General features: G+C 40.1%; 1 protein-coding gene across 1 annotated transcript; it reads right to left on the reverse strand.

Moving 5' to 3' along the window:
• Positions 1–548: 548 nt before the first annotated feature.
• Positions 549–8,002, reverse strand: LOC115147487 (B-cell receptor CD22-like). Its single transcript, XM_029689735.1, has 9 exons — positions 7,674–8,002; positions 4,055–4,306; positions 3,560–3,823; positions 3,185–3,448; positions 2,813–3,076; positions 1,417–1,510; positions 1,284–1,320; positions 1,076–1,156; positions 549–981 (listed from the first exon to the last, which is right to left on the reverse strand). Exons 2-9 carry the CDS (start codon positions 4,248–4,250, stop codon positions 913–915), a joined length of 1,269 nt encoding a protein of 422 aa, XP_029545595.1. The 5' UTR covers positions 4,251–4,306; positions 7,674–8,002; the 3' UTR covers positions 549–912.
• Between the last annotated feature and the right edge of the window lie 3,055 nt (positions 8,003–11,057).

Raw genomic sequence — 11,057 nt, forward strand, 5'->3', positions numbered from 1 at the left:
ACATCTTTAAACACATCAGGAGCAACTCTAGAGCTACAAATATTTAAAATCTCCTGTCAATATAATTCCTTTTTGTGTCACTAAGACAAGCCAAAACTTTATATGTTATAAAAATCTGGAATTGGCAAAATCTCATAAAAAAAGATAAGCAATACAATCTATAGACAGTAAACAGATAAATTGAAATTTTGAGCCTGTAATCGAACCTACAAATGCTGATGCTCCAGATACTCAACTAGTCTAAAGAAGGCCAGTTTTATTGATTCTTTAATCAGACAACAGTTTTCAGCTGTGCTAACATAATTGCAATATGGTTTTCTAATGATTAATTAGCCTTTTAAAATTTTAAACTTGGATTAGCTAACACAACGTGCCATTGGAACACAGGAGTGATGGTTGCTGATAATGGGCCTCTGTGCGCCTATGTAGATATTCCATAAAACATCTGCCATTTCCAGGTACAATAGTAATTTACCACATTAACAGTGTCTACACTGCATTTCTGATCAATTTGATGTTATTTTAATGGACAACATTTTTTGCTTTTCTTTCAAAAACAAGTACATTTTAAGTGACCCCAAACTTTTGAACGGTAGTGCACATACTGTATTTATCATTAGGAGAACAATCTAAATTCCATCATTTACTCAAAAGTTAAAGCTCATTGTCTTAAACATTCTAGATTAGAAAGCAATATGATAGTAAGAGAATAGCATTGTGAGGCCTAGCTTTGGTTTGATGCTGGAGCTCTTTCGTCCAGGTTCTGTGGTGGTTCTCTTCAGTCCAGGTTCTGTGGTGGTTCTCTTCAGTCCAGGTTCTGTGGTGGTTCTCTTCAGTCAGGTTCTGTGGTGGTTCTCTTCAGTCCAGGTTCTGTGGTGGTTCTCTTCAGTCCAGGTTCTGTGGTGGTTCTCTTCATTTCTCATAATCGGAGAGCTCAGTATTTATCTGAGGGGCTGTGTCACTGGGGAGTCCCCTCACATTCTGAAAGAAGACACATTGAATGAGCACTTTACACAGCACTCCCTCTAACACTGTCATGCACATGGACACACAAACTGCATTATAAGCGACTTACTACAAGGGTGTCATACTCTGGTGACCTGGTCTTCATGTTCAGAGCTGTGTACGTCTCACTGTTAGGATCAGGATGGACACTCTGTCGAGAGAGACACAGAAAAACAAACACTCAATACTGCATAAAACACAAATACATGAATCCATTCACTTACTGTCTATGTCTGTGGTATTAGGATTGAAATAACTTAGGTTTTTTACATTATTACCTGTGTGTCTGCTGTGGCATCACTTCCTCCTGTGGATCTACTGTAAAGAGGGACAGAGTGAGTTCTGCTCTCTACTGACCTCTAGTGGAGGTTGATATGTTACTAATACAGTATATGGAGATGGCTGTCTCACCTCTTCATATAGCAGTAGATGGTGACTAGAAGAGCTCCAGCAGTCAGGACAGCCCCCACCACCACCACCACCACAGGAACCCAGGGAAACACTGCTGCAGTATCATGAGATTATACATGCATGGTGGAGATATGACATAGAGGAAAGCAGGGAAACACTGCTCTGGTATCATGAGATTATAAATGCATGGTGGAGATATGACATAGAGGAAACCAGGGAAACACTGCTGCAGTATCATGAGATTATAAATGCATGGTGGAGATATGACATAGAGGAATCCAGGGAAACACTGCTGTAGTATCATGAGATTATAAATGCATGGTGGAGATATGACATAGAGGAAACCAGGGAAACACTGCTGTAGTATCATGAGATTATAAATGCATGGTGGAGATATGACAGAGGAATCCAGGGAAACACTGCTGTAGTATCATGAGATTATAAATGCATGGTGGAGATATGACATAGAGGAATCCAGGGAAACACTGCTGTAGTATCATGAGATTATAAATGCATGGTGGAGATATGACATAGAGGAATCCAGGGAAACACTGCTGTAGTATCATGAGATTATAAATGCATGGTGGAGATACGACAGAGGAAACCAGGGAAACACTGCTGTAGTATCATGAGATTATAAATGCATGATGGAGATATGACATAGAGGAAACCAGGGAAACACTGCTGCAGTATCATGAGATTATAAATGCATGGTGGAGAGATGACATAGAGGAAACCAGGGAAACACTGCTGTAGTATCATGATATTATAAATGCATGTTGAAGATATGACATAGAGGAAACCAGGGAAACACTGCTGTAGTATCATGAGATTATAAATGCATGGTGGAGATATGACATAGAGGAAACCAGGGAAACACTGCTGTAGTATCATGAGATTATAAATGCATGGTGGAGATATGACATAGAGGAAACCAGGGAAACACTGCTGCAGTATCATGAGATTATAAATGCATGGTGGAGATATGACACAGAGGAAACCAGGGAAACACTGCTGCAGTATCATGAGATTATAAATGCATGGTGGAGATACGACAGAGGAATCCAGGGAAACATTGCTGTAGTATCATGAGATTATAAATGCATGGTGGAGATATGACATAGAGGAATCCAGGGAAACACTGCTGCAGTATCATGAGATTATAAATGCATGGTGGAGATATGACATAGAGGAAACCAGGGAAACACTGCTGCAGTATCATGAGATTATAAATGCATGGTGGAGATATAAGGGAAACCAGGGAATAACAAAATGAAACAATATTTATTTAATTCTATGTCATATGGTATGATAAGTCTCTAACATTGCTCACTATTATTTATTGTTGTTAACCTGTGTGATAACCAATGAAGAGATGAAGATTAGGTGTACTCACAGTGAACGTCCACAAACACAGAAGAAGAGTTGCGACGTCCATATTTATTCTCAACCTCACAGTAATATTCTCCTCTGTCCTCAGAGATGATATTAGTGATGCTGTAACTCTGTCCTGATGCTTTTGGTGAGGTTACATTCTTCTTGTACCAGGTGTATTTGTCCACAGGTGGGTTGGCATCACTAATGCAGGTCAGAGTCACTGAACTGCCCTCCACTATTGCACCAGAGGGACTGACTGATATTGAGGTGGTATTTGATATATCTGATAGAAAAGTGTGACACAATACTTGCCTTTTGAGTTCAGAAAATATATCTGTCGAATCACATATAAAGTAAAATAGGGTAGAAAATTGAGATATGCAATACTTACACAAAACATTTAGAGGAACAAGCTTTGATATTTTTGCTCCAACTTCATTCAATGCCTCACAGTAGTATTCTCCTCTGTCCTCAGAGCTGATGTTAGTGATGCTGTAACTCTGTCCTGATGCTTTTGGTGAGGTTACGTTCTTCTTGTACCAGGTGTATTTGTCCACAGGTGGGTTGGCATCACTGCTGCAGGTCAGAGTCACTGAACTGCCCTCCACTATTTCACCAGAGGGACTGACTGATATTGAGGTGGTCTTTGGTTTATCTGATAGAAAAGTGTGTCACAATACTTTCCTTTTGAGTTCAGAAAATATATCTGTAAAATCGCAATTAAAGTAAAATAGAGTAGAAAATGGAGATGATATGCAATACTTACACAAAACATTTACAGGAACAAGCTTTGATATTTTTGCTCCAACTTCATTCTGGGCCTCACAGTAGAATTCTCCTCTGTCCTCAGAGCTGATGTTAGTGATGCTGTAACTCTGTCCTGATGCTTTTGGTGAGGTTACATTCCTCTTGTACCAGGTGTATTTGTCCACAGGTGGGTTGGCATCACTGCTGCAGGTCAGAGTCACTGAACTGCCCTCCACTATTTCACCAGAGGGACTGACTGACACCGAGGTGTTCCTTTGGCCATCTGGTAAAGAGGATGACAGAAAAGGTAAGAGTACACATAGTATAATGCAACAATGTGTACTCTTACCTTGCTCAAAAAACTTGTGGGGGGCCAAATAAAACCACCCGCAAACCAAATTCGGCCTGTGGACCGCCAGTTGTGGACAACTGGTCTATGTCAAGGAAAAAGCAGGTGTTTTTAATGTTTTGTATACTCAGTGTATAGTTCTAGAATTATATCCCACATACTCACATGTGACAGTGAGAGTCTCTTCAGGAGAGTGGAGATCCTCATGGTTTACTACAGCACAGGAGTATCTGCCTGTATCCGCACTGCTGACCGGCTTTAGGTACAGGTACTTAGTCTCATGACCGATCAGACGTTGTCTGTTCTTGTACCAGATGTAAGAGAGGTTGTCCTGCAGAAAGCATATGGACTCACAGAACATACAAAGACACTTTCCCTCTATGATGTTGGTTGGATCCTTAATCCGCACCTGAAGACCTGGAATAAAAAACATCATTAAAACCCTGACTCACCTGATCTCTATTACAATAAACAAATACTTTCCTACGCAGATGGTTCCTATTGTATCAATGTAAAATAAGACATTAATTAACCTCTACGGGCTAGGGGGCAGTATTGAGAATTTTGGAAAAAATATGTGCCCATTTTTAACTGCCTCCTACACCAACTCAGAAGCTAGAATATGCATATTATTGTTCAGGTTTGGATAGAAAACACCCTAAAGTTTCTAAAACTGTTTGAATGGTGTCTGTGAGTATAACAGAACTCCTATGGCAGGCAAAAACCTGAGAAGGTTTCATGCAGGAAGTACCCTGTCTGACAAGGTGTTGTTGTTCTTGCTTCTGTTTATTGAAGAGTCAGGATCTTAGCTGTAACGTGACAATTCCTAGGGCTCCAATAGGCTCTCAGAACCCGGGAAAAACCTGAACGATGACGAGGCAGCCTCAGGCTGAAACACAGAATCCCCTTTTCCAAGTGTCCCATCAGAGGACAATAGAATTAGGCGCGTGTGCGATTCGACCCCGTGCAGTATTTTCCTTCGGCTGTTTAGCTAATTGCAGATTCCCGGTCGGAATATTATCGCTTTTCTATGAGATAAATTGCATAAAGATTTTAAACAGCGGTTGACATGCTTCGAAGTACGGTAATGGAATATTTATAATTTTTTTGTCACGTTCTGCGCCATGCGCACGACCGTGATTTACCATTCTGATAGTGTCTAGAACGCACGAACAAAACGCCGCTGTTTGGATATAACGATGGATTATTTGGGACCAAACCTACATTTGTCATTGAAGTAGAAGTCCTGGGAGTGCATTCTGACGAAGAACAGGAAAGGTAAGACCATTTTTCTTATAGGAAATGTGATTTTGGTGAAGGCTGAACTGGGTGGGTGTCTAAATAGCTAGCCCGTGATGGCTGGGCTATGTACTAGAATATTGCAAAATGTGCTTCATCCGAAAAGCTATTTTAAAATCGGACATATCGAGTGCATAGAGGAGTAATGTATCTATAATTCTTAAAATAATTGTTATGCTTTTTGTGAACATTTATCGTGAGTAATTTAGCAAATTGTTAGTAAATTCCCCGGAAGTTTGCGGGGGGTATGCTTTTTCTGAACGTCACATGCTAATGTAAAAAGCTGGTTTTTGATATAAATATGAACTTGATTGAACAGACATGCATGTATTGTATAACATAATGTCCTAGGTGTGTCATCTGATAAAGATCATAAAAGGTTAGTGCTGCATTTAGCTGTGGTTTGGGTTTTTGTGACATTATATGCTAGCTTGAAAAATGGGTGTCTGATTATTTCTGGCTGGGCACTCTCCTGACATAATCTAATGTTTTGCTTTCGTTGTAAAGCCTTTTTGAAATCGGACAGTGTGGTTAGATTAACGAGAGTCTTGTCTTTAAATAGCTGTAAAATAGTCATATGTTTGAGAAATTGAAGTAATAGTATTTCAAACGTTTTAAAAATCGCGCCACAGGATTCAACTGGCTGTTACGTAGGTGGGACGAATTCGCCGGTCCCATAGAGGTTAACACCCACTGCTGCATTGTCACTGTAGCAGGAACAGGGTTAAACAATTATGGTAACTCTCCCAAAATCCCCATGTTTTCCAGAATATTCCCAGAATCAGAAGGAATTAATCCTCCAACCAGGATTTCTGGAATTTGGGGAAAGTTCCCAAAGTGTTGCATCACCAGTGTCATGACGTTGCCCTCTTTGGGCACATCGAGCACTATACCCCCCCCCCCCCCTCTGCACCAGCCCTTTGCTATGCACCATCCCCCTACCTCTGTCTCCCACACCCAGGCTGCTGTGGTCAGAAGAGGTCGTAAATTCCTATGAGGAGACCCTCTCCTCATGGCCACATTATAGAGAGAGAGTGAGTTTTCATAGAGAGGACAAAGGAATTTCTTCCACCTCACAGAACTGGAGAACCGAACAACATTTATGTTCTGGAGAAGGTATAAAAGATCGGTGAAGAATCCAGCTACAAACTGGTCCATTTGGTACAATTTGTGAAACTCATGAGAGACAATACCTCCACATTACCATAACCATGTTTATAGAAGAGTCTCAGGTATGAGACTTACATCTAATGGTTGTATAAAATGAATAAGGATGAAGCTATTTGTGAGATGATGGGATGCTATTTAATGATAATGTGAGAGAATTGTATTTCTGTTTAAAGTTTCACTAAGTCCTTGGCACGCCCCCAGGGGCACAGACAGGACCTGGCGTCATGAGACAGCCTTTTCGATGTTCCGAATAAAACCCCCACCAAGGTTTTCTATCACCAGACCAGCTTACCTCGATAACGAGAGGGCCAAGGTTTGAGAGCAGACCAGCTTACCTCGATAACGAGATGGCCAAGGTTTGAGAGGAGACCAGCTTACCTCGATAACGAGAGGGCCAAGGTTTGAGACCATGCATTTCTCTTGATGAACTTTTAACCATACCACGTGGTTAAACTCTTAGACTAATGATACCGACAGAATAAGAACAAGTCTTTGATATTAATTACTAGTCTGCAGCTAGGAATTCGGTATCATTGAACGCGAAGACCGACAACCGCGGAAACAGCTATTCTATAACGACATGAATGTTACTCTGAACTATCCATTCTAACCACGACAGAGAGAGAGAGAGAGAGAGAGAGAGGGCGGACAGACTCTCCAACAGAAACAAACTTTTCAACAGAGATCCCGACGACACACTGAGCGTAAATATATATATATTGATAGCAATTGTTCCCGAATGAGTGAGCGTTCATGTGCAAAGGATTAGCATTTCAATTGTTATAATATTCAACTCTGTAGTGTCTCCTCAGTTGACCCCCCCACTCCCCTTTCGTCTAACAAGCCACCATGCCGGTTTAGCCCACTAGGGCACATTCTCCTATCATTTCCTTGTAAACATATCTACTGTTTGTTATGCATTTCTGTGAATTACCTAGTTAGTAAATCAATTATTTTAAGACAATTGATGTATGGATGACTCATAGTGAAGACTGGGTTCGTGCAGATAACCAACAATTTACGACGTTTGGAATGAGACTAACGTGACATAAATAATAATTCATTAATTTGAAGACTAATTGATCAGATATTAAAATATCTGAAAGTTATATTAGGAAAATTATAACTTTAATCTGAATATATTCCTTGGTGCCCCGACTTCCTAGTTAATTACAGTTACATGATTAATCAGTTTAATCGCGTAATAATAATTACAGAGAGTTATTTGATAAATAGGTCTTCAGTTTTAATGATGCCAAAGACACGACACCAGACAGGAGTCACATTCACCTGTAGATTGTGAGTTCACTGTTACCTGTGACAGTCAGAGTTGTTCCAGGGAAGCTGTACCCCCATCCTGAGGTTTTTGTGTTGAATATGAACTTGTACTCAGCAGAGTCCTCTTCTCTCAGATCTGTGATTCTCAGGGTGGAGCGACCGCTCTCCTTCTCTCCAGCATACTCCACACGACCTGCATACCCTGGGTCTGTGGTTAGGTCCTCAGGGATCAACTTATTACTCCAGCTGGCATTATGTTTAGGACTAAACCAGAGTGATGATGTGATCGTATCATAACCACTGTCATACGTGGAGGATATATCCACTGATGACCCCTTCAATGCACAGACTCCCTGATGGGAGTGTCACACTCCAACAGTTCTGACCACGAACACCTAAAACAATAACATGACAATATAGTGTTTTCTGTATTCTTTTCAGATCTTTGTGTGATGAGTGTTTCAGATGTGTAATTCACCAACATGAATGAATACAGCCTAATGAGGAGGAATACTGTAATTGAATCTGCACTCACACACTGCAGGAGAGTGGAGATTCTCATGGCCTTTTACAGCACAGGAGTAACTGTCTGCATCACTAATGTAGTCTGAGTACAGGCTGGATGTGTCCTCCTTTACTTTGTATCCGTTCCTATACCAGATGTAGGTGGGGTTGTCAGTCAGAGTACACGTGCCACAGTTCAGGGTCACCCATCTTGAAAACAGTGAAGTTGTAATCTTTACCTGAAGATCTGGAGAGAAATACAACACATGAAAATACTGTATGAATTTACTGAGTTCTCTTCTGAAGAAATGATGCAAGCCATTCCTATTACAGTCTGTACAGACTATCATCCTGATCTTAATACTTAATAAACACAAATCAAGATATGTGTTGAACTAGCCTACAATAACTAGACTATTCATTTTGTTTGAATTCAAATTACGTTAGTCCGTAGATTGATGAGGCACATTTATATCGAATCTTGATCTAGTATTTAACACGATATTACCTGTGACAGACAGAGTAACTCCGGGTCATACTGCCCTCCTGGATCTGAATAAACTATTTTAGAGACAATAATGACAATCATTCTCTATCTCGGGTCTCTGTTTCAACTACACCGAAAATAAATATAAACACAACATGTAAAGTGTTGGTTCCATTTTTCATGAGTTGAAATAAATCCCAGAAATGTTCCATATGAACAAAAAGCGTATTTGCCTCATGCAGCGTGATACATCTCATTCACATAGAGTTGATCATGCTGTTGATTGTGGCCTTACACGTGGTCTGCGGTTGTGAGGCCAGTTGGACGCACTGCCAAATTCTCTAAAATGACGTTGGAGGCGGCTTACGGTAGATAAATGAACATTAAATTATCTAGTAACAGCTCTGGTTGACATTCCTGCAGTCAGCATGCCAATTGCACACTCCCTCAAAAATTGAGACAACCGTGGCATTGTCTTGTGTGACAGAACTGCACAATTTATAGTGTCCTTTTATTGTCCCCAGCACAAGGTGCACCTGTGTAATAATAAGGCTGTTTAATCAGCTTCATAATATCCCACACCTGTCAAGTGGATGGGTTATCTTGGCAAAGGAGAAATTCTCACAAACAGGGATGTAAACAAATTTGTGCACATCATTTGAGAGATGTACATTTTTTGTACCTATGGAACATTTCTGGGATCTTTTATTTCAGCTTGTGAAACAAACACATTACATGTTGCATTTATATTTTTGTTCAGTGTCCAGTATGTCCTCTTATGTGAAATAGTACATTTGGTATCACATACCACTACTGTGTCTGTATGACTGCTGTTTGGGATGTATATCCCTGTTTGGGATAGGGGGCAGTATTTTCAAGGCCGGATAAAAAACGTACCCAATTTAATCTGGTTACTACTCCTGCCCAGAAACTAGAATATGCAGATAATTAGTAGATTTGGATAGAAAACACTCAAAAGTTTCTAAAACTGTTTGAATGGTGTCTGTGAGTATAACAGAACTCATATGGCAGGCCAAAACCTGAGAAGATTCCATACAGGAAGTGCCCTGTCTGACAATTTGTTGTCCTTCTGTTGCATCTCTATCGAAAATACAGCATCTGTGCTGTAACGTGACATTTTCTAAGGCTTCCATTGGCTCTCTAAAGCCGCCAGAAAGTGGAATGGGGTGTCTGCTGTCTCTGGGCAAAGAACAGCAGCAGAATTTGTGAGTGGTCAGCCTGGGGACAGTTAGACTGAGACGCGCATTCACGAGACTACTCAATTTTTTTATTTCAGCCTTTGAATGAATACAACGTTGCCTGGTTGGAATATTATCGCTATTTTACGAGAAAAGTAGCATAAAAATAGATTTTAAACAGCGTTTGACATGCTTCTAAGTACGGTAATGGAATATTTTGAAATTTTTAGTCACGAAATGCGCTCGCGCATCACCCTTCGGATAGTGACCTCAACGCACGAACAAAACGGAGCTATTTCAATATAACTATGGATTATTTCAAACCAAAACAACATTTGTTGTTGAAGTAGAAGTCCTGGGAGTGCATTCTGACGAAGAACAGCAAAGGTAATCCAATTTTCTTATAGTAATTCTGAGTTTAGTGAGCACCAAACTTGGTGGGTGTCAAATTAGCTAACCTGTGATAGCCGAGCTATCTACTCAGAATATTGCAAAATGTGCTTTCGCCGAAAAGCTATTTTAAAATCTGACACCGCGATTGCATAAAGTAGTTCTGTATCTATAATTCTTAAAATAATTGTTCTGTTTTTGTGAACGTTTATCGTGAGTAATTTAGTAAATTCACCCGAAGTTTGCGGTGGGTATGCTAGTTCTGAACATCACATGCTAATGTAAAAAGCTGGTTTTTGATATAAATATGAACTTGATTGAACAAAACATGCATATATTTTATAACATAATGTCCTAGGAGTGTCATCTGATGAAGATCATCAAAGGTTAGTGCTGCATTTAGTTGTGGTTTTGGTTTTTGTGACATATATGCTTGCTTTGAAAATGGCTGTGTGATTATTATTGGCAGGGTACTCTCCTGACATAATCTAATGTTTTGCTTTCGCTGTAAAGCCTTTTTGAAATCGGACAATGTGGTTAGATTAACGAGAGTCTTGTCTTTAAAATGGTGTAAAATAGTCATATGTTTGAGAAATTGAAGTTGTTGCATTTTTAAGGTATTTGTATTTCGCGCCACGCTCTACCATTGGATATTGGTGAGGCGTTCCGCTAGCGGAATGTCTGTCCCTAAAAGGTTAATAAGGTAATTGCAGTAATAGATGTGAGATGTGTGACAGATTACCTGTGACAGTCAGGGAGACAGGTGAGCCAGAAAACTTTTCTCCGGATGTTATCAATCTGAACCTGTACACAGCAGAGTCACTCACTCTCAGGTCTGTGA

This window comes from Salmo trutta, chromosome 14, assembly GCF_901001165.1.
Source record: "Salmo trutta chromosome 14, fSalTru1.1, whole genome shotgun sequence".
Taxonomy (NCBI): Eukaryota; Metazoa; Chordata; class Actinopteri; order Salmoniformes; family Salmonidae; genus Salmo; species Salmo trutta.

Coding starts and splice junctions, on each gene's coding strand:
- LOC115147487 (XM_029689735.1), bottom strand. CDS start 4,250: ATGTTCTGTGAGTCCATATGCTTTCTGCAGGACAACCTCTCTTACATC. Junction 1,511..2,812: donor TGTGTTTGTGGACGTTCACT/GTGAGTACACCT, acceptor ATGATACTGCAG/CAGTGTTTCCCTGGGTTCCT. Junction 982..1,075: donor CAGAGTATGACACCCTTGTA/GTAAGTCGCTTA, acceptor GTCTTCTTTCAG/AATGTGAGGGGACTCCCCAG.